The 24,953-nt window shown below is 42.8% G+C and overlaps 1 protein-coding gene across 4 annotated transcripts in view; it reads right to left on the reverse strand.

Moving 5' to 3' along the window:
• Positions 1-680: 680 nt before the first annotated feature.
• Positions 681-24,953, reverse strand: part of SSTR3 (somatostatin receptor 3) — a 57,482-nt gene continuing 33,209 nt past the window's right edge. For 2 of the 4 annotated variants that reach the window (XM_069653017.1, XM_069653016.1), the window contains exons 2-3: positions 6,624-6,747; positions 681-5,653 (exon numbers count right to left, since the gene is read on the reverse strand). In XM_069653017.1, the coding sequence (XP_069509118.1) occupies positions 4,380-5,597 (1,218 nt within the window). In that variant the 5' untranslated portion in view covers positions 5,598-5,653; positions 6,624-6,747 and the 3' untranslated portion in view covers positions 681-4,379. The remainder of the gene's footprint in view (positions 5,654-6,623; positions 6,748-24,953) is intronic. The other 2 variants (XM_069653018.1, XM_069653019.1) reach the window with 1 other exon arrangement.

The following is a 24,953-nucleotide window of genomic DNA, read 5'->3' on the forward strand; positions in this document are numbered from 1 at the left end:
ATATCTTCATGTAAAATAGGCGTTCTAATCCAAATTCCTAGGTTAGCAACTCATTATCCCAGCTTTTAGCATGCTAACCGTGAGGAATTCGACCATCCGCACTGAGGTTTCCCCACCCACCCATAGCCCACGCACTCTCCAAGATCTGTTCTCACTCCCAAAGGTAAGCGAAGGAGGGAAGGAGATTGGGAGGGCTAGGCAAAAAGCTTCCAGTAGACGGTAAACTGATTGTGTGCCACAAGGAACCCTTCCATCGATTCTGCTTCATTGGCTACGGGCCTTGATCCACCACGGCTGAAATCTTCCCACAGCAGGTAGATCGGATTGAGTAAGGAGCAGTACTTGTGGCAGGGCGCAAGGGCTAATGTTGACAGGATCAGTTCTAATTGCTGTTTCTTTTACTCTCAGCCACCTGGAAGTCCAGCTCGGATAGGTATCTGCTTGTTCCAGTCTCTGTGTCTCTCTAGGACTTCCAGGCAAGGGTGGCATGCAACTGTGTTTCCTCCCTTGGAGTGCTGGGAAGGGATTCGGGGGGATTTGCCACAATTCCAGCCCATCCCACATGTTGTGCTGACGTATATGACAATTACCTTTCTTGATGGTGTTGCAATAGATGCATTTGAAGCATAGTGAATTTCTGTATTTTGTGTTACTCAGGACCATCTGCTGCTCCTTCCAAATGTTTTTTTAACAAAGTAAACTCTTTACTATCACATTGAAAAATATTCCATGTATCCATTGTCATTCTTTTTATCGCTGTTCTTATATCAGATTTATGTATGACTCTTTTATAGCTGTACTTTGGAATAGTTTGATTCATAAATGAGATCATGTTTAATTATGCTAATCTCTTTAACAAGTAAATCTTGACTTCTCAACTTTCCACCTTCTGCTTAACCAGTTTAGAAACCCGCCATCATGCAACATACAAGCAAAACACATTTTGGAAAAAAACGGATGAAAATTGATAATCTTTTCCTAAGGTACAGAAAGGTGCCCTCATTTCTCGCAAAGACTTCACCCCGACCGGGATAGACCATATGGGAAGCTTTGTCATCCTGATATAAATCCATGGGGCAGAATGTAGATTCATATTGGTACTTCTTAGAGAGCCGTCCCTAGACAATAAAGGATGAGTGCAGTGGGCCATCAGTGGAGAGAGTTGAGCTAAATGTTGGAGGGACTATGTCACATTGCATTAAAGGCACAGATTACATGCGCACAGTGGCTTCCGTCCGTCGTGTTACATTTTAAACAAAATGGCGCATGAAGGCAATGCATTGATCTGAAATGTCTAAAAACATGCAGTGATTTAAGACCATCCTCTGCCAAAATGACACACTCTGATTTCCACTCTGGGCAGGCTTGGGGCTTCAGAACATTGAACTGGGCCAATGAAAATTCTCTTGATGAGTTGAAACTGTGGCCTCCATTTAATAATCTAGTGGGTGCCCTTGTTTTTCCAGTGCACATCTTTTCCAAGGCCCGGATCTTAAGGGTTGCTTCTCACCACTGTGCAGTTGTGAAAAGGCTGTGAAGCCCTGCACTATGAAGTCTTTGGAAAACATGCAAAGAGGGTTAAGATTAAGAGTGGAGATGGAGGACCTTGCCAGGCATGTGAAGATATGATATGATAGCTTATTTATAACACGCTTAATACCCAGAGGTTTCTAAGCACGGACCCGGAGATCGAACCTGTGGTGCTCTGTGTCGTCTTGCTTCAAAAGTCGAGCACTTTGCCCCTGAGCTATCCTCCCAAGATGCAGACACTATGCACGATGACCATTAAGGGGAATGCGATGCTACCAAGTGTGCCCATTGTAGCAGCCTGGCTAAAACATTTCATTACCATTGTGAAGTCCAACAACGAAATGCTCGGAGACCAAGCAAGGGCTCACCAGGCTTTTCTATTGAATGTTCCACTTTATAGACTCTTAGCAGCATTCATTATTTAAATATCCTGGTGCTATTAAAACAGATGTTTCCAAAATGAATTGTTTTTATTTAAAAAAAAAAAGTCTTGTTTTTAAAAATGCTGTTTTACTTTGGACATTCCGTTTGCTTTTAAAGTCACTTTCTACCACCCGCTGCAGAGTGCTGGCCTGACCTGGGTCCCACAAGCAAAGGTGAGGGAATGAAGCGTAAGGCGTACTTTGTTTACCTCCGCTAGCGAATAGATCTCTGTGACCAGTCTTTCGCGTTACAGCCTCGCTGTCCCTGATGCAGTGCATTGTGGGTCAGGTAGAGAGGATGACGCCCGGCACCCACTGAAGACACCATATGGCATGGGTAGCAATACCCAAGACCCAGTGATGATTGGGGCCTGCCAAGGCATCGGTGTGGGGTCCAGGAGTGGGGTCGGGGTGGTGCCAGAGGCTTCAGTGACTTTGCAATGAATGGCTGGGGTTGGTATACATGGGAGGCGTCTAGTGCATATTACATGCTGTTCAGTTTCCTATCGGGATAGGATCCTTAGGTGCGGTGTGTTTTCTCGGGAATAAAAGCCTGTGGGCGGGCAGGATTGTTACTCTCACTGAGTAATGTGTTAGGAACCCTGCATTCAGCATTTGTGGTCATGTGTGGCCCCCTTGATTGACCTTGTCCTCGCATGAACGGAAGGATATTTTGTGTCGCTCTTCATGATGGCGGGATCGTTGGTGAACTGTGGGATGTGTCAAGGTGCGGGTTGTTGAGGAGATCTTTAAGAGTTAACCACGTGCACTTCCACGTGCTGAAGCTTGTTCCTCGGTATTAATGTACTGACACCACTCCACGGCTGTCAATTCTCTCAACTCCAACACACGTCCACATCGCAATGGCCCTTTGGGATTGGACGCCATGGAGGATGCGACTAATAGGTCGTTAAGGACATCCTCTCCTTGCCATGCTGGAGTGTGTGCATGGCTTAAATGGGTATACCCCACCCCAATCCCACTGCAGATATTTGACCAGATATGTCTGGGGACAGTTTAAGGCAGTACGTCTGGGGGTGGATGGAGGGCTGCAGTGGTAAAAATGCATGGTATGGGAAATGGGGCTTAATGCAGGGTGGTAGAATGGGGTTTGGTGGTCTGTCGCTCTATAAAAACCCTGCGTGCCGTGAAATACCCCCGGCAATGAGTTCTAATAGGGGCTTTTTAGGATGGCTGGACCCTGGGGCTGTGTCCACTGAATAACTTGTGCCATCCCTTGTCCTGCATCTGGCACTGTCTGTGGGTGAGGAGGGATGGGCATACGCATCTCCTGGTAAACGCTCTGCAGATATGCTGATGGATATGCCATCTGCCCTTCAGCTATCCAAGATATATACAGTGGTTCCTGTGTGGCAATACTCTGCAACATAACAAATTCACAAGGGCAAGGAGGACTCACGGGAGCGGGGGGGGAGGGTGCGGGGGTCCTTGGGGAGTAGGCATGGCAGACATACACTTCAGCAGGAGTAATGCTTACTTTATTACAATATGTGCAGAGAGCTGTGTAAAAGTCCGTAGCAGCTCATAAGATAAAAATATGCTTTTCTTTCTCACACCCATTCTTTGGCTGTGACATCACAACTTTTCACTTTAGTAAGTAAGTAAGGGTTCGCCTTACGCTCAGAATTGGGTAACTTCCGATTCTTGATCCAATGTTTTAAGACTTTAGCAGAATCCAGGCCTGTGTGTGGGCAAAACTGAGTTGTGCAGATGTGATCGCCGTGTCTCACTTGGGACGCTCACCTCCTAAATAGAGCACTTGCCCAGAGTCCCTCTCTGATTTGGCATACTTTATGGCAGGTGAGCAGAGCTGGATCCCTCCTGCCTCTTGCAATGAGCCCAGCCCTGCCATGCAGCATGCGTGCGCGAGCGCAAACACACAGGCACACACTCACATGCCTTCAATGGGTCCTTTCTCTGGAGAAACTCCTTCCTTTCCTGGCTGAGAGAGGGCAACTCCGCCTCCATGTTATTTTAGACCTGGGCGTTGCCACTCTGAACGCCATAAAAAACACCTTCCAAAAATCAGTGCGTCCAGGCCATAGAGGGGTCCCTCTCCTCTGGGGCAACAAGGGACATCCGTCTCCATGTTCACTTACTCCCAGGTCCCCCACAGTCCCACGTTGTACTGTGCCCCCCCCCCCAATGGGGCTCTTCCCCAGTGGGGCCGCCTTCATCGGAGCCGAGAGAGAAACTCAGTGCCAATCAGGTCTCCTCCCTTGATGCCTGTTCCCAGTCTGGGCCCCTCACACTGACCTTTCACCCAGTTTCTCACTTTGGGTTCAAAGTGGTGAGCTATTCCTCTGAAAGGCCCGAGTTGCAGGGGCCCACTATGCTTAGTTCTGATCTAGCGGTTCTTTCATCTCCAGAGGTTTCACTGCTCTCAGTCTCCGTCAAACCCTGTGTTCAGAGGTAGCTGATTTCCAGCATGTTGGCCTTCTCCATGTTCACCAGCTCTTCTGGGAGTGGCTTCTGCTTCGTCTCCCCGGTGCTTGTGGCTGGCACCACGTCGGCACCATTTCCGTTTCCGTTCTGCGAGATCTTGCTGACCTCACTGGCTTCTTCATCCACACCCCGAACACCATTCCCTTCCTGCTGGGGGAATGTGGCCTCCTCCTCATTGTCCACCCGGCGGGAAGAGCGCAGGAGCACCCGCCTGAAAGCTTGCTTGAAGCGGTAGGAGAGGAAGCCATAGATAACGGGGTTGGCACAGCTGTTCGCATAAGAAAGGACTACAACGAAGAAGTAGAGGCCGAAGAGGGACTGGTCATTTGGCAGTGGGTCCACCACATTGGCGATATTGAGTACATAAAAGGGCAGCCAGCAGAGAACAAAGACCAGCACCACAATCACTACCATTCGAGTCACCTTCTGCTCTGACTTTTTGCGTTTGGAGGAAGCCACTTGCACCTTTCGGCCGGAGGAGCGCAGCTTGACGATGATGAGGAAGTAGCAGAGGCAAATGACAAGAAGCGGGGCAAAGAAGCCGAGCGTGGATGTGTAAATAATAAAGCTAGCCTTCCAGACAGAGGCAGGCTCCGGCCACTCAATGTGGCAGGTGTTCATGCCCTGGGGCACATCGGAGAAAATGACCACTGGCAACACAACCAGGAAAGACAGCAGCCAGACACTTGCATTCACCACCTTGGCCACCTGCGGCCGGCGCCATCGGCAGGACTTTACTGGGTGAACCACAGCCAAGTAGCGGTCCACGCTCATGACGGTGAGACAGAAGATGCTGGTGAACTGGTTGATGCCGTCCACAGTCATAACGAGCCGGCACATCAGCGAGCCAAATGGCCAGTAGGACACAGCATTTTGCACAGCAAGGAAGGGTAGGCCCAGCATAAACAGCTCATCAGCCAGCGCCAAGTTCAGGATGTAAACATTAGTGACCGACTCCGTCACAGAGTAGCGCAGGACCACGTAGATTACCAGTGTGTTCCCGCCAAGTCCCACCACGCAGACCACCAGATACACAAGGGGGATGAGAATGGTACGTAGGTATGTGGCTGGGTTGACAGTCAGCGAGCAGTTAGCTGCCACACGCTCTCCGACGACAGAGAGGTTGGTCTCATTCCCAAAGGCCAGAAGTGTCGGGAGGCACAGGGCGGAGATATTCATCCCAGCGAAGACTCTTGGTCAATGGTTACTCTCACTCGGCCAGGTCAGGAGGAACTCTGTAAGAGATGAGAAGATTAGATTGAGTGAGGGGGCACCATAATAGCACTCAATGTCGATAGCAGGAGCATAGCGAGTGACATGCTACCAGAGTCAATAGCCTAGCACCCATAGGCATAGCTGAGAATTTTGTTGCTGAAAGCATCACTTATAAGAGGGCATGACAACACACATCACGGGCTACATGTTTGCATTTTTTATTCTGACACAATTCTGCTTAATTGAAAATGCCTCAATTTCATGAAGTTTTATTTTTAACAATATGCATTTCCTGTTCCACTGTTTTATTTTTAAAATTGAAATTTGCTCAAAATCTTCTACAAAATATGGCAATTTTTCTCATCATGGGAGATTTAATAGACAGGAAGGCTTAGTATAAACCCACGCTTTTTAAAATGTGGAAAATATGTTTCAATGATTTTTAATAAAATAAAAACGTTTTGGGAAGTTCAAAAATGTATTTAAGAGTGTGAGGAAAAGTTGATTTGTGATAATTAAAATGTTATAAAATGTATTTGTGATTCAATTTACCCCGTCCACACATCCACAATTTACGAAAACCTTTAGCATTCACCCAGGAACACATGTTGTGCTAGAAAAAGGCCACAACAGATTTTCTCCAATATTTGAACATACGACATTGCAAAGCAGTCGAATGCTATACAATGAGGAGTAGCGCCATAACTACCAAAGGGGGTAAGTTTGGTGGGGACCCAACAGAGATGTTGTACTACAAAGGTCTAGTTGTATGCATTGTAGTTACGGTTATTTTGTAGTGTGGTAGGACTAGCAAATCACAAACCCAGAAATAGAAAGATGAGACAAAATGCTGGTCATGGATTGACCAGCGAGTAAGGCCAGTGACAAGAAAAGAGGACTAAGAAAGTAACACAACGTAAAACAGGTCGAAAACAGATCGTCCCAATGACATGTAACGAGACATAGAAAATGGTATAAAATGGAACATACCACAGAGAGATGAACAGGATTACACAGCTCACTTATTTATTTATTAAGGGGACTGGAAAGACAATCCCCATCCTGGATGCAGAGAGCATGGTAGGTTCCATACAATGCAAAGCCCAAGCTCTCCCTGAAAAAATGAAGAAAAACACAGCTTGTTAATCATTCAAAAGGTGTCCAGATGTGTCCTACGCACCAGGTTTGATATTTTATTTACAATCTATCGTGCAATCAGTGTTTTAACAGGACTGATCGGGCCAGCAACTTTATTCAGTGTGAATTTGTGCAGTGCTCCCAGAAAATCCTGTGACTAGCTCCACAGAGCACTAACTGCAACAGCCTAGTTCAATTTTCTTGTACCGTGTTCCCCACGGGTAATCTAAAACGTTTTGCTTCCAAAAAAGACAGCACTTTGAGACCTTAGGCTAACAAAGTCATTTATTTGCAAGCTTTCATAATCTTGTGATTACTCCATAAGGCATAGGAAGAATGGGGCTCTTGGAATGGCACCATAGCTCAAGGATTCCCCTCTGGAATGTGTTATCTCTCTGTGCCTGCTTCTGATTCAAGCAAACCACAATATTACCATCGAGCTGGTCAGTGCACAGCAACACATTTACACCCCTTACCCAGCAGCACAGAGTGGAGCAATCTAGCCATAGCACCACCAGAAAAAAAACACTAGATTCAGACACAGAGGCTGCAGCACGCAATGCTACCATTGCACTGCAAGGCCAGCAGCAACAGTGCACCGAAGAATCAGAAGCACACATCGCAAGGATCTGCAGTAAACACCAGCTTTCACCCCTAGCAGCTCACCCTGCTACCATAGAGCTAAAGGCCCAAAAGCACACAGACAGCACTCCTGTCGAAACCCAACTCACCCACTGCTACCATTCAGCCTCTGGACATGAAAGACAAAGCACTACCCTACGACTCCCAAGACCAGCAGTACCAAGAAGCCTGCAGAGAGCAGAATAAAAGAGCTGATCCCCATTGGCACCCACCTATATCACTACAATCGAACCCCACAGGGGTCAAGTACGACAATAAAAAGGGGGGGACTCACCAACATTCCAATTGAATGTGGCATCTCCAAAAATTAACATATCAAGGTGCCCTCTAAAAAAAAACAAAGTGGGGGGACACGTCCACCCGCGTGTACCCTCGACTTGAGTCCTTGCACCCCAGCACCACAAGTGGCTTCTTTTGAGTCATAGGGCGCAAACCACACCATCATTATCCTTGCCCGCAGGAAATGACTCCCTGCTAGTAGTGCATATCCCTGTCAAGTTTAATCTCTTGTCCTACATGCATACCTGCTGTTCCACAGTGTCATCAATGGACCCCACCACTATAGATGATGGGAGGACAGGTGCACACACAGCACTACCAGTGATGTTCAGGGCTCAAAATGGCTGTAGTTTCCCCATCGAAGCGGCAAAACTTTGGAACTCTCTGCCACACACTATTAGAGAAGATCAACCTTACCTGAATTTCAGACTTAGCTACATCAACTGGCTGAAGTCCACCCATCTTTAGGCCCGCCCTTGTGTGACTTAGACCATTGTACTGTATCTGTAGTTAGACTTTTGTACTCTATTTGCATATTCTCTTCAATGTATTTATTGACCTATGCCTACTATGTATCTTTACGATTCCCGCATTTATTCTGTAACCTGCTAACCTAAGCCTTGCATGTCCTGTAACTTCTCTGCCCTGATACCCATGGGTCTGGTGCGCATTATAAATGAATAAACAAACCAACAAACAAACAAAATGTTATAAAGCCGCTCTTGACCCTTGGGGCAATACTATTGTGCCGCACGACCAGTGGTCCCAGAACGGCCAACAATTCCAGGATCAGCATCACACAGCACTAACAGTGTGACACCAGGACAGCTGTGCACAACTTCACTCTAGTGTTGTAAATGATGAAAAAAACGATGCTGGAAACCTACATAATCGTACTCTGTATCATTGCATATTTACACTGGATCATCAAAACTGGTGATCAAGAACATGTTGGACCCAGCAATGGATGATGTGGTGCTGAGCGTACAGCTGTGCAAATCTCGGAGCTGGTTAAAACGTGGTGCACGCAGACATAGCATGGTCGATATGCGAGGCTACACTGCCACCCTCATCACCCCATGTGCTATCCAGGGCCCTGACAGGAAAGGATCCTGAGTGCTTTGACCTGTGGTTCTGCAGGGACTAGAAAGTGCCGCCGCTGAGGCAGGTCTCGAAACCGAGTGCATTTTGTGGAATGTAAGGTGCCCAGGAAGACTTTTGGGATGTCTCTTCGAAAGGTCATGGTGTTGACTCAAATACACAATGACATAACAAAGCCTTGGCAGTGACATTTTTGCAGCATAGCAGGCTCTGCTTAAGGGCCGGTCAGCCTGCCAAACCTCTTGGTCTGCGCGTATGATGGGTGCTGGCAAGAAGCCTTTTGTACTGACCGTGGCGCAAAGTCTGCATAGTCAGCCAAAAAGAACAAAAACGAGGCTGAAGTGCTTTAATTTGACCCCCTAGGATGGTTTTATTCTGACCAATGGGTCAAGAAGAGTGATGCATGCTGTGCCCAGTGCAGCCCCGTGAGCGGTTTGGTGAATGCATGCCATCAATAGTGTGAAGTTGGAGGTTGTCACGGTATTTGGTGGTGGGTTTAAAAAAAACACGACAAGAGAGAGAGAGCAGGTATACATCTTTGTGAGAGAGGGTGCCCGTGTGTGTGAGTGTATGGTGTGTGTGAGATTGGGGGTGTATGTGTGCACATATATGTGAGTGAACATGTGTGTTTGTGCTTGTGTTTAACATAATTTTTTGTGCTCATGTGCCAGGGGGAAAAGCAGGGAGAGGACCCACGGTCTGGGGACACCAAGCACATGAAAGTGTGTTTTATTGGGCAACACACTAATGGAGAAATATGTTGGACACTTTTTAGTATTTTCGATGGCAACATGAAAATGGTTTACTGTAGAAATACTGGTGCACCATTTCTGGAGCTACACGCTGAAAGTGGCCAGAATGCATGATGTGGAGGTGGATTGCTCCAATTCGGAAATCCTCCTACATGGTACTGTGATGATTCTGATGAGGTGATTACTCCTTTCCCTGAGATAGCAGCTTCCGTCCCCTGGCCACATGGAGAGGCTATGTGATCCTGACCCTGCGGGTGGCTGTTTGAGGGAGGACCACATGGGGGGAGGTGAACCTCACGGGATGAAATGAAAACAGGTGAGACATGGTATCCTGCATTCCCTTTTCAGGGATATTCGCTCCATTCCTCATGCCCTAATGACATACTACCATCCTCCTCCCCTTTGACAACTTGAGAAATCTACTCAGGGTACTCTTCAATATCAATATCAAGATTAGATGCCATAAACAAAATCAAAAAAACTGAGATGGGGAAGAAAAAACGAGCAATGACGATTACTCCCAATGAGAACACACACCAGCAGTCTAGCAGCTGGAAGAATCCAATTGGCCCGACATGGTTTAAAACCATGTAGGGAAGAGAAGTATGGAGTTCATCGTCTTCTTATCCAGCTGTGGGGAGGACAGCCAAGCAGAGAGACCGGGAGTACTGTGGCTGGGGCAGCGCAGGAGACGGAGTGACAAGGCGGAGCGACAAGACATCCCAGTGAGCGGTGTATCCATTGAAGCTCCTTGGATGCTGCAGCAAGGTGAAAGGAAGCAAGCAGTACCTCCTGACAGCCGTGGGTGCTTGGATGCCTACCTAGGACCAGACGCCTGCCGGTGGTGCCTTCAGGGTCAGGGGGAGCCGTGCAATCCTGAGACACATCCGATTCAGAGTCAGGGACATGGATAGAGTGCAAGAAAGCAACCAGTGAGCCCAGGAAAAGGGTTGGGACACCAATGCACTGTTGGGCATGGCATTGGAAGCCCTAGACATTGGGACTGGGGTTGGGGTCCTACAGCATGAACTTGGAGAAGACCAAGAAGGGAAGCCAAAGGGGAATTGTATGCAAAAGAAAGTCCTGGCAGGAGAGTATACCAGGCCAAGCCAAGCGTGTCAACCAAACTGCATAAAGAAAGTCTTGGCAGGAGATTATTTACATTTATACTGCACAGACCATGGTCCCGTAGGCTTAAGAGCGCAACAGCAATGAACATAAGGATAAGAAAGAAACATCCTAACCAAGGCAGGTCTTCAGAGATCGTCAAGCAAGGATCAAGTAAACAGAAGAGTTAAGTTTCTTCTTAAAGAGTTCTGTGGACTTTAAGCACCTAAGTTCCAATGGCAGACCATTCCATGCATTTGGGGCTGCGTTCTGAAAGGCCCCCTTTGACGCCTCTATGGTCCTACACCTAGGAAGAGCCAACTGATCAGAATTACGCGATCTGATGGTTCGTGTATGAATTTTCTCTTTCAGAAGATACTGAAGGCGGCATCTTGCCCTGTCAACATTTTTGTGTGATAACCAAGAGGCGAAACAGGAACCTTGACTCAACTGCGAGCCAGTGCAGAGCAAGTCTAGCCAGTGAGACGTGGTCTGTACGGGCAATTCCTGTGACCACTCACACTGCCCCATTCTGTATCACCTGTAGCCTGTTACAATCTGTTTTGTTGATACCATACAAAAGACTAAAACAGTAGTTGATTTTGGCACCCACAATTGCCCTTGCAATGGTCTCTGCATTAGCTTGGGTGATAAAATGTTGAAGGTGTGTGAAAAGCTTAATATAATATACTGCTGATGACACCGGGCTACCGACATGATGCGCCTTCATGTTTAGGTGTTGGTCCAAAATGATGCCCAGCATCTTAACCTTCTTTTGAGTGATTATTTTTGAGTCCTCAATATGAAAGCTCTCATGAGCCGGACTCAATTTCTGTATAATATTTGAGGTCCCGATAATCAGCAACTCTGTCTTGTCTCTATTCAGAGCCAAGTTATTTTGAACCATCCAACTCTCAATGAGGGTGTAAACCTTGTTCAGCTGTGCCTCATCAATTTCATGTAGCCCAGAGATAGGGATGACACACTGAATGTCATCAGCATAATTTGTAAACACCACCCCCTCTTGCTTCAAGAGAGCAAAGAAAGGTGCCGTAAAGATGTTATACAGGAAAGGTGAGATACATGACCCCTGAGGCACGCCAAATTTCAAGGTTATGGGCGATGCTGCCTCCTCATAGAAACCTCTACTGTCCCGATTGTTTAGGAACAAAGATATCCATTGGGCTGCTGCCGATGAGAAATTTGCTACGTCCCTCAACCTGGTGACCATAATGGAGTGATCCATCAGGTCAAAGGCCACCGATAAATCTAGCAGCATCAGAATGGATGCCTTTGCATTATCCATACGTTCCAATAGTCTGTCCTTGAGTTCCAACAGCGCCGTTTCTGTCCCAAATCTCTGCCTGAATCTAGATCGATGGTTATTAAGGATGGATAATGTAATAGATGATCCAAGATTTGGACATACGCCACACAGTCCAAGATTTTAAGCAAGAACGAGGTATTGGTAATAGGTCTGTAATTTAGTGCCATATCTACAGATAGCCCAGGTTTTTTTAAGGATGGGGGTTATTCAGGCCATTTTTAGTCCCTCGGGCACTGAGCCTTCCAAAAAGGAAGGATTAACACATTTACAGATTGCTCCCAAGTATTGGAACGCCCTCCCCACAATCCTTCGAACCGAGACATCTTATCTAGCATTCCACAAATCGCTCGAAACCGAACTCTTCAACTAGCTCACCCAATACTCTCTGCCCTCACAGGAGGAACTGGCGTCTGTGAGTGTTGTTTTTGCATGTGATCGTTTAGTCACTCAACCTGCATCCATGAGGAGGTCTCCTGCTCTCTCTAGCAGTCTGTCTGTTACCTCAATCCTATTGCATGTATCTCGGCACTTTTTGTCGTCTTTTGTCAATGTATTTCTTTGCTGTCTGGCATCAGGTTCAATGTACCAAAAACCACAGACAGGTGCTCTTATCTTTTTCGGTGTAACTAACTAAGCACTGCTGTAACAGCACCACGATGGCCCAGGGCCGATTTGTGTGCTTTTTAAATTCAAGTAAATAAAAAGCAAGCAAAATGCATGAACAGGTTTTATTAATGACAGCCAAGGAGGGATCACCTTTACACTTAGTGGTTTTTAACTGTTCCACTATAGTAGTGAGTTTGAAACCGTTATGCCAGAGAAATTAAATTGAGGGATAAGAGGGCATCTAGAGAAATCCCCATTTGCTGTCTCTCCGGATATCTTAGGTTGACTCACATTTTTTTCGGGCTATATCTGCTGTAATTGCGTTCAGTTTGCCCTGCATAGCTTCCTGAATAGCAGAACACCAGGCTGCATCCTTAGCTAGCAGGCTCGAGTCAAGATTGTACAGGGTTTCCTGCTCCTTAAGAATCTTGAAAAGCTCCTTCACATCCGAGTGTGCACTCCGTATTCTCGTATTAAAGGAGTTTATTTTAGCATCTACAATAGCTAACTTGTATTCTTTGGCTGCTCCTTTATAGGCTAGCAAGGTTAAAGGAGTAGGGTTATGTTTCCACTCGTAGAAATGTTTAAGTGCAGAAGCTTTTAGGCACTTAAGTTCCGGGGTGAACCAGGAATGACTTTTTTGTACTTCCTTGCACATTCTCTTTTTTAATGATGCCAACGTGTTGGAAATATTATCCAGAGGAAGAGAGAAGCTGCGATAACTCCCCAGGAGATTTTGTATGGTTCACAATACCTGGGCTCAGCAGGGATTCAATGCGCTCCAGCATGAAATTCTTAAGGTTTCTAGCTAGAAACTCTTGAGTCTTCCCCCATTTCATTTTTACAGGAAATTCACATGCACTGGAAGCAACATTGAGAGTAGAAACCCAATCCAGGGTATGCCCCTTACAATGGGTAGGTACATGAATCTCTTGTTCAAAACCCAGATTGGATAAGGCCACCTCTAAATCAGAGGCTAAATCATCTCCATCCTGCCCTAAACAAAAATGTAAATCCCCCAATAATAGAAAACTATTATTAGGTTTCAAAAATGAAAGGAGGTAGTTAGAAAGGGCAGTACCAAAGTCCTCTGCCGCTGAGGGAGGCCTATAGATCAAAAGCACATTGATGGTAGATTCAGCATCGAGTCCTATTTTAACATATTTGGATTCTATCCCTTCAGAGAGTTGGACTTTGATTTGCCAGACAGTAAGTGAGGATCTGAAGATTAATGCAACCCCCCCCCTCACATCGATCCTATCATGTCGTAGCATACAGTATCCTTCTGGGATGGCAACATTCAGAGTGGGTACTGCTGAACTATGGCCCATATCTCAGTAATAGCGCACATATCAATTTCTTTATCTTCAATGTATGGAGCTACTTCAACCACGTTTTTCACCAAAGACCTAGTGTTTAGCATCATAATCTTTAAATGTGAGAATGGAATAATCTTACTTCTAAGGAAGGGGATACCCGCCACCCCCTCAGCAGCAAGGCCACCATTCCTCTGAACAATAGGAAATTCACCCAGGGAAGGAGTGCCCCCCTGAACCAGGGCGTAACCTCCTTGATTAATTAGTGAATTAAAGGTACAGTCTCAGGAACCACTAGAATCCTGATCAACCTGTGACTCGCCAATTCCCATAGTTGGGGAAGTAGGCTCAGTCGCAGTTTGCACAATGGTATTCCTATGAAGCGAGTCTGCAGCAGAATCTTGTAAACAGCCATGCAGCGGCATAGAGATAACATAATCCAGAATAGTGCCTACAGTACTACGGGTATTTTGGCTCACCATACTCCGAGAACTGACCCTCTGTTCACTATGTTCACTATGTTTGAAAATATTTCTGGCTGCCGCAATACCGGCTAATACCTCTACAATGCCCATGAGGGATGCGACATGAAAGGAGCCTTCACTTCCTACCTTCTGGTCCTTCACGACTCTCGTGCCATGTTTGCACATTTCTAGGGTGAGTGAACTACAAGCATTCTGGGCAATGCAGTTTAGTGCGGGACAGCTAACTAAAGTGCTCGTTTGGCAGTAAAAGGATTAGGCTGCACTATAACTTCTGCCTAGAGCACAGAGCAGTATTCGCCCTAGGATGAAATTATGATTGACGGCGTGGAAACTCAGCAAGCTACCGTATAATGTGACAATAGATCTAAAATCGCGATAGAGTTAAGAACACAATATTAAATTCTAAGAACACAATATTAATTTCAAAATACTAAAAGTCACAGTACTAAAATCTTCAATAACAATGCCACAATCTACAAACTGGTACAAAATAAGCTAATATGCGTCTACAAAGTATACCCTGGCAGGAGAGTATACCAGGTGATTTGTGAGTTAGAGACTCCCAAGGAAGAAATGCCCTAAGGATTCTGAATTGCAATGAACGTGGGTATGAGAGAACCTGGCAGGAGAGCATAACAGGTATTTTGCATTTGTGCGACCTGCACCCACATTGTATCAAGGAGCTATATGAAGAACCTGACAGGATAGTATACCAGGTGTTTTTGTAAATCAGAGAATCCCAAGGGAGATTCATGCCCTTAGGATTTTTCAATTACGTTGAATGGGAAAAGGACTTGGGGAAGGGAGTAACTTCCACTGGAGTGGACTGCAACTCCAAGAGATGGGGAGTTATCCTTTTGGGCTACAAAGAACTTGGTTATTCTTTTGAACTTGTGTTTTGGTGGAGGGAAACCTGGGGAAGGGAGTCATTCCCTGGAACTGTGAATATCATCCATTTGAGCATTTTTTTGGATGTATACATTTTTGTTAAACCTGAACATTTGCACACTTTTCAAGCAGAGCCATTGTCCTAAACAATTTAGGGTTACTTTTAGAGAGTGCGTTCCAGGATAGGATTTCAAACACACGCCATTTTTCCTTTGGATATCTTGACACAGGACAGACCCTTTGTATTTGGTTGAGGTAGGGAAATACCTCCTAGATTTGGGGGAGTGAGGCATTTTCCAACCTCTATTATTTGATAAAGGTTTATGGCAAACACCATGAGTGATCTGTGTCCGCGTCCCATTCCTGGCTCCTCACAGGACCCAGACCCAATTATGACCATGTGAAAAATGAATATCTTTCTCTGGCACTGCATTCATTTTGTGATAACCAATCAACATATGTGAGCTTTGGCACAAAAACAGTTTTGGCACAAAACTTACCTACCAAACAGTTGTCCAATACATAATTAACTTGAGCATCGCAACCCAAGCAGTCATTTTATCTTAGCTCAGTTTGCATTGACATTTTCTGTTGCAAGAGCAAAACACAGATAATGTGTTGGCATTGATCAGATTTTGAATGCATTCAAATAAAACAAATAGGGTGGCGTACATATTTTGGCTACGTTTACACTCTAAATAACAAATTAACTGTACATAATTAAATACTGGGATTCAATCTCTTATAGTGTGGACTACTATTGTTTCTTTATTAACCATTAACCTTCTCCTAGAAGGACAAAGGGTGGAGTGTCCTCACCAAAAATTAACAACACATCTTTTTGCCCCTTACACTTTTTGTATATTTATGTAGATTATGCATGGGTGTCTCAATCTCCTAGAACAGATTACTGTTAGTTAATGACATATATTGCAGGCACAGCTATTATAAATGCATGTTTTCACAGTGGCAATACTGTCATATATTAGGCACAACCAGTATGAAAATATATTTTACAAGGCAATGCTGACGTATAGAGTTTAGCACTTGCAACAAACAAATGTGTTTTACAAGGTATTGGTAGTATGTACTTTCAGACTAGATAGTTGTGTGGTTTTCCTTTGGACACAGACAGCCTACAAATGTGTAGTAAAATTCTCCTTGGTACTGGTGATGTAATGAACCTAGCATGTATGGGACGTTTTTCATATACTCCCCTTAAGAAACAATGTTATACTGTACAGGTACAGCTTTTTTTCAGCCACTTATTTAAAATATTGCTGTAACTGATAACCCATGAAACACCCCCTAAATGGTTCAGGCGTACTCCTTGTACTCACTTGGACCAATGTGGGGAAATTAATTACACCCTACCATTAGATAAAGATCTACCTGCCACCGCTTTGACCAATTTGATCAATTGGGCAAGCCTGAACATCAAAATACTAAGGAAAAACACCTTAGGTAAGTCCAGTGGGTTGGCAAGCTTTTTAATTAGGACCCATTGTTGGAGGGGGGATTGCCTTGTCCCCTGCAATAACACCACTAGGCCTCCCACTATCGTGGTGGCAGTTAAAAACTGGTGTTCGCTTAAGAATAGCGATTTCAATATGAGGAAGATTAATATATGTTACAGGGCCTGTGGTAGCAGCACTATAGTTATGGTTAAATTCAAGGAAGAGCACTTTTTTGGTGGCTTATCACTTCCGCCCCTCCGCCCGAACATATCTTGTACAAAACTTTGGAAAAAACGTATATGGTCCCATCAGATTGATTCTGTGAAGTTTGGCAAGGTTTTGTGCAGGGGGTGTTATAAGAGGGTCCCAAATGCGTTTTTTCCATAGACACAATGGAAAAATGTTGCTCTCGCCTACAGCCCAAACCACAGGATGGATTTTCATCAAATATGCTGCAGGATCGGCAGCTTGGTCCTGAAAGCACGCTTTTGTAAATTTGGTGGTAATCCGTCCAGTAGTTTTTTAATGGCCCAAAAGTGGGTACAAAAAATGAGTGATATCTGGGTTCGGTCCGCTGACTAACTTCCCTGTTCACTCTGCAGACAGGCCTCTGATTGGACCAGAGGCCGACATGAGGTCCGCGGACACCAGACGTGCTCACCGATTACACAGTGAAGAGCGTGAGGTGCGTCATATTTTCCGAAACGCCCACCATTTTGAATCCGCTGACAATCCTGTGTCAGTCGACAGTGCAGCGAGGGGAAAAGGCCTGGGAAGCACATTTAGGGTTATTTTGGTGGTGGAAAGAGGGACTGGGGAGGGTAGGAGAGTGCAGAAAAGATGATACAGGGCTCTTTGTATAGGTGGAAAAAGAGCCTACGGCTGATCATTAGTCTGCAGACACTGCGGTAGTTCGTGGACAGAGTCCTGGATGGACAGCTTACGAAACACATTTAGGGTTATTTAGTGAATGAAAGAGGGATCGGTCGGGTAGGGGAGTGGGATACAGATGATATGGGGATGTTTTCATTAATGAAAAATAGGGTTGGCGGTTGGGGGGGTTCAGGGCGAGTTGTGTTATTCTATGTCCTTCATATGTATGGTTTAATTATGCTGTGGTGGTTGTGGCCAGTGGCCAGATTCTTGGGTGCTTGGCCGTAGGCCATGCACCCAAGAATCTGGCCACTAGCCACATAATAATGTGTATAGTAATTGATTCTAGACACTGGTTACAACCATTATAATAATATGTGTATAGTAATTCTAGGTAGTGTGGGGGCAGTATACAGTATTTGTAACATGGGGACATAATACAATTGAAGTGCAAGTAGTACCTATGATTTCTGTACAATTGAGTGTATAGGTTGAGTTTGTTGTACATGGTAATGAAGGAGATATCTTTCATTTTTGGCTGTGAAGAAAACCCTGTATAATTTGTGAGGCAGGATAGTTTAAAATGTTTCATTGCATACAATCTCACCTATTCATGTACTTGTTAGACCCTCATATTCAGTACATTCTAAGTACTATGTTTGGAACAACATTACTGTGTGTTCTGCACAGATGGCGTTTCTGGTTGTATAATCACTGGGTCATTAGGAAAAGAAATCCATACGGGACTTTTAAAAAAACGACTATATATATATATATAGTATAAAAATATTATCAAACATAAACTATCATATATATATATATATATATATATATATATATATATATATATATGAGTTTATGTTTGACAGTATTTTTGTTTGAAGTGTGCAGTACTTAAGGGAATGCACAGCACAGATAAGTGCATTTGTTGTTACAAACAGTGTTGGAGTAAGAAGAATCGTGATTGTGTATTGGAATTGAAGTGTAATGAAGGGTATTTTTGAAGTAGTTGGATACCTGTTGGCTTTTTCTAACTATTTTTCTTTTCAAACGTAGCATTGTCGCATTATGGATGTAGTTAGATACCAGTTGGCGTATTCTAACTGTTGATAGTTTACAGGTTAGTTAGTTTACAGGTTAGTGACTAAATGTAGGTTTAAGGAAGATTAAGTAAGGTTATTTTTGAAGCAGTTAGATACCTGTTGGCGTATTCTAACTATTTTGCTTTTTAAAAGTAGCATTGTACTATTTTTTTTAAAAGGGTATTTTTTGAAGTACTTGGATACCTGTTGGCGTATTGAAACTGTTTTGCATTTTAAAAGCAGCATTGCAGTACTGTGGATGTAGTTAGTTACCAGTTGGCGTATTGGAACTGTTGATAGTTTTACAGGTCAGTGACTAAATTTAGGTTTTAGGAATATTAAGTAGGCATTTGTTAGATTTGCTGGTAATCTCTGTTTTAGAGTAACAGAAGTGTTGTTGCATTCAAACCAGCAATTTTTTTTTTTAATAGTGACCTGCACTGGTTGTGGCACCAGTGTGGTAGATTATGCCTACTGTTGTGAAGGTTTTCTTGCCAAGAGATTCTTGCCCATGTGTGAAGCTAGTAAGCTTGCAGTTGTTTTTAGTACCATCTGCGTTGTACCTTAAAAGCATTAGTATCAGATATTGGCTATGTGAGTTTATGTGCATGGTGGAACGATTGTCTGAATTGCAAAAAGTGCATAATATGGCATGATTTGCATTTTGCACTAGCTGATGAAACGGAATGGATTCACAATTTGGTATAGCTACATACACAAATCGTTCATTAGGGATGTGCTCTTTTGAAACATGGTTGCAGAGAGTGCATGTATGTTTTCACATGTATGACATCTGCAAGATTTCATTTATAGGTATGTTTTTGGTTTCCATTACTTGCAGTAAGTACATTAGAAATTCTTGTGGATCTTCCTGTGTGTTTATGGTGAATTTGATTGTTCCTGTACAATAGTCCAATTCTTGCCTTATTCCTGAGACACTGTAAGTGTAGTCAGGATTATTTGAGGCATTTCTATGAAGGACGAGCATTTGCAAACACAACTGGTCTGAGCTATCCAAGTAAATGTTTTGAACAATTGGAAGAGAAGATTGATTGCTACATTTGCATAGCAATTCACACCAGTTGTGTTGGAAAATGTAAATGGACCAGAGGGTTCTGTCTCTGTCATTTGCTGGACCTCCACTTGTTTATTTAGAATAAATATTTCTCTTTCCATCTTCTGATGGATGTGCACTTCTTTGGGCACTAGACAATTTTGTGGTTGAACTGCTTGATGGAGTAGCAGTCGTTTTTTGTTTCCTTGGTGGTATTGTTGGGAAATCTGTTTGCATTCATTTTCTTTTTAAAACTTTAGCTTTTTGAGGAACAGGGTACATATCTAGATGGGGTGTGTAGATTGCAAGTAGTTTGTTGTACTCTAGGATGCTAGGAATGTCAAACTTGACTTTGTTTGCATCAAAATTGACTAGGAATAGTCCTTCGCGTGTAAATTGATGTGAAAGTGCTACATAACTCATACCTTATTTAAAGACTGTGCTGTCAGTGTAAATCAATGCCTGATCTAGGGTTAGACCTTGCGATTTGTGAATAGTGACAGCATATGTAAAAGACAGAGAGAAAGGAATCGTGCTGTTGAGCACCCTATTCTTTTAATTTCTGTAATTTTATCTAAGTGGATGTTGACAAACTGAATGTTGTTGTCACGTGGACATGTTTCGGAAGCCAACAACTGTACCAATTGCTCCATTGACTAAACCTTGTTCTTCATCAAGGTTACGTTTAAGAATTACTCTGCAGTTTAGACACAAACATTTTCTCCAATCCAGCTATGTTGGAGATTTTTCTAAGCTATTTAGTCATGCTGTTGCTTGTGGACACACATTGGAAGTGTCATGCCATGTAATTCCAGTTCATCTGTGGAATTAATATGCAGTATGGGTGCTTTATCTTTTTTTAAACATTGTCGCGTTGAATTGACTACAAATTGCTAGGGTTGGCATTAAGGATGTGCATTTTATATTTTGTTGAGTTAATTGTTCCACGACATCAGGATCAGATTTGTTATGCCCATATACTGACAGATTAGTCGACTATTTAGGATGTATTTTGCAACTTTAAAATATTAGCATAGGTGAGTTCTGCAGACTGAGGCATGTTTCGAGTTAATTGTTTTTACTGAAAATATTGCCAAAGATTTACATTTCCTATACTGCAGAGTGTGTTGTGGCATTGTTTGTATCTGAATGTTTTTGAAAATAGGTTCACCTTTTACTGGTGTTAACTGTTGGATATCTCTGAAAACAATAATGTGTTTTCCTTCAAACAGTTTTTCGTAGTCTGTTTTTCAGACTTCTTGCATTCTGAGGTGAATTAAAGCCAACATGAGGTTGGAAACCATGCTTACCTCATCTATTAGGAGCACTTTAATTTGTTTCAGAATTCTGCGTACTTCCATAGCAGCTTCTGCTGATAATGTATAGCATACTAATTTGTTTTTGTGTTCTACTAAAAGGAGCAGTAGTCAGGGTAAAGTTATACCTCCCATGTTGTAGGTAGCTAAACCTGTGGGGGCTGTTACAACATCCGAAAGGTTGTTAAGTTTTGTACAAATTTGCTGATGATTTTAATTAAGAATGTTTCTCCAGAACCAGCTTCAGCATTAACAAAGAGGAGCAGGGGTTTATAATGTTTACAGCTACAGGCTTTAGTTTCATGTTTAAAACCATGTGCAATTTCTAGTAGATAAATGGTGAATTGCTCATCATTTAGTTGTGATTTCAGCACGGACAAGTCTTCTTCTGATTGTTTATACTGATACATGGAATTTCCTACTTCAATCTTGGCTATTTCTGCTTTATTTAGAATGAATGGTTCTCCAAGTGGTTCTTGGCTTCCTGTAACAGAAGGTTGACTGCCTTTAGGAGTGTCTTTATCTATTTGAGCTTCAATGTCTTCCTCTTGTTGGCGCTCATTGTCTAACATTTCTTTGTATTGTTTGAAATAGACATGTGTTATACTGCTTTCATTTGCATTGAATGCAGTTTCAAATGAGTCTTGGTTACCTAATAATCCTTCTTCTTTTCTCCGTGGTTTAAAAAGTTGTAGTAGGGGCATGTAATAAAGTTCACTAAGTGGTGGAGTTTTAAATTATAATTATATGTGATTAATTATGCTGGGTTTGGTAAGTTCTATTATTAGGCTTCCTTCACAAGTTGAGACTACATATTTGCCAGTTGTCTCATCTGGTTTAACATTAGTTTTGTGGGAGTAGTTTCGGACTATGTGGTACAGGCACACGTTTTCCAAAGAAGTACTTCTTTTTGGATAGTATGTGTCCAGTAAATTGTTTTTTAAAATGTCCTGGCTGTTGGGATCATATTTGGCTATTGTTTCTATCTCTTGGTAGGATCTGAGTACTCTTTTTCTTTATGAAGCTGGACCAAGGTTTAGCCAGACAATGTGGTTGGATTTGCCATGCAAGGCTATAACAGTTAAATGGTATGCAGCTTTGTATCAGCCGAATCCTATATGGGAGAGCATTTTTATGACAGTGTTTTATCAGATGATATGTCATCCCAGAAGTCTTTTAGCTTTGTTTTCTCAGCAACAGCAGTAGAAGTGTCTGTAATGTATTGTAGGTCTATATTTGCATTTCACAATAGGGCAATGATATCACTGTAATCATTGATATATTTGAAGGCATTGTCCCTTTTATTGTTGCATGTGTTTTTAGACGATTTGCCTTTTAGACTGTTGAACAGAGGACATTAAGGTATTTACTTGTCCTTTTGCGCAAACTGGTCAAGGCAAACCAAAGCGACATTTGGTATAGTATTTCCCTTTGTTTTAATACCTTCATCATCAGTATTTGTTGCACTTATGTTTTTGGAAGCGTAATATTTGTGTACATAGGTCAATATGTGTGGTTTCTGAAGGAATGTTGCAGGTTATGTATTTTTCTAAAACCTGTAAATCGGTGGCCTCACTGTCATGGCCAAATTTCAGAGCATAGTTTATCCACAAAAGCATGTGGATGTTTGGTGCTCCTCTAGATTGATATTCTTTTCTCCAGAAGTAGTGTTTTACTTCTCCGAGTGAAGGGGTACTTTGATTGCAGATGAAGTGCAGCATGGCAATAAAGCGATAGTGAAAGTACCTTGATACATTGACTGGGTCAAGAGAATTCCTTCATTAATTTGGTTTGCTATGCGTAAGAAGTCTTGCAAGTCATCCCATGCATATTCTGCACAACCTAATGTAACAAAACATGTGGGTGGGCCTAGGTTCCTTAGCATAAAACGTACATCAGGGTCACATTGGAACCAGTATTCTTTTGTACCACGCATGTTTGCCAAGAGATTTGTGATACTTGACTGCAAAACTTAATCTTTGTATTTCATCTTTTGAAACAGTTGGGTAGTGGACATGTTTAAAAATTGGAGCCTGTTTTTAATGTGAGTGCAACTCCATAACAGAGTTGCTAGTTCACTTTCAAACAGGAGGTAGAAAATGTATAATACGTTTTGTCTGAATCTGGGGTCTTCAGAATACAATTGTAAAGAGCGATATTCTGATGTACTAATTTGTGTGGGTATTTCATCATATCTTCCTCCTTTTTCTGAAGGAAAGTGTAGAGGAAAAGAACGTGCTTCAAAACTTTTCTCCCATATGCTCATTGGAGATCCTTTGGCTTGACGCATTTGATATGTTTCTAATACATCGTCTTTGGATTGCAGTGGGTGAATTGTATACTGGTCCAAAATGATGGCTGCAGTAATAGGATCTACATGTTCCAATTGGCCAGTTGGGTGGTGAATCCACAATTAATTGGGTGGTTGCTGTTAGGTTCTCCTCTATGTTTATATCTTTGTAGAATGTATTGTTCTCTTTAAAATTGTGTAGGGCTTGTCTAACCTGGTTTAAGTTGACTAGTTGTTGCCAATTTCTTTTGTCGGTACACCATTAACTAGGATAATCGAAGATTGATCTATTGGTCGTTGTATTTCCATAGTTTGTACATTTTCTTTAAGATCTAATGGCAAATATACTAGTTTGCCACAAATGCCTTTTAGTAACTCAGAAGGAGGCAACTTGGCTGTTTTGGGTTGAAGACGTATTATAGCTTGAAATGGGTTTACTGTTTGGATTAAAATGCTCTCATACAAGTTAGGTTATTAGTGACAGCACATGATTGCATTTGGTTATTGTCAAGCTTTGTATTGCAGTATGTGTAAACTATTGAGGGGTCAGTTATTTTGTATTTATTTTCTGTTGTTAAATATAAAGCTAATTTGAACCATTGGGATTCCTCACTGTCCTCTATTTTGTAGGCCTTATCTACTATTTTTGTGAGGTTTTTATAAAATGTTCTGTGATAACAGACACATACTTGGTTTCTTTTTTGTATGGGTGTGTTAGGAGGTTGGTGTTTGTAAGGTTTTCTAAAGTTACCAAATTTTCTAAGTGATCGTCACTTCCAAAATATTTACTTTGGATGTGCTGTATTTGTTGGAGTTCTTTGGCTGTTCCATGTAGGAGTATGTTATTTAAATGTTGCAGTTGTAAAGCACAACTTTTTGCATAGTATAGTCTCTGCACAAGATTCCGTAAAGTGAAATGGTGTGTTGCTAACATTTTGATGTAGTGGAAGGTGCTTTTGCAAGCAGTTCCTGAAATTCAGGCTAAAGAATGTCCGTGCCGTCCAGTGCAGTTGCACACTAGACAGGAGTCCATGGATTGTAAAGTTTTTGTTCTAATTTTGTATTTTAGTTTTACATACTGAATGAGGAATTTTCGTACAGATTTGAATGATTGTTGGCATACGTTACACATTGAACTGCATGCCTATTTGTACACGGCACGGATTTTTTGGGCGAAAGGAAAAGTTGGTTGAAAGCTTGTTGGGGATGATTTTTCTATAAGGGTTTCTTGTGCCATAATGGCATTTCCAACCATGTCTTACCCTCGGCCATTACTGTGTATGGCAATTGGTTTTTCTGTTCTTGTTTATAAGCCTCTTCATGAAATAGGTTCCTGTGCTGCTTGTGTGAATATATTCACATGCACAGAAGTTTGAAAAGGGATCTATTTAACTTTGCGCATGTTTAGAAGTACTTTTTGTAATTTAATGATTAATTTAGTTCGTCATTTCATGTTGTTTAAAATGAACATAACTTTATTTTTATAAGAAATGCGCTGTCAATTAGAGCTTTGAGGATTAGTCTTACGCCGTAATTATTAAGGGTAGAGCGTAACTTCAGCTGTTTTCATAAGATTGTGAAGTATTTTACGCTGGACATTTCTTTTGT

Source organism: Ambystoma mexicanum, chromosome 3q, assembly GCF_040938575.1.
Source record: "Ambystoma mexicanum isolate Mex_15411 chromosome 3q, UKY_AmexF1_1, whole genome shotgun sequence".
Taxonomy (NCBI): domain Eukaryota; kingdom Metazoa; phylum Chordata; class Amphibia; order Caudata; family Ambystomatidae; genus Ambystoma; species Ambystoma mexicanum.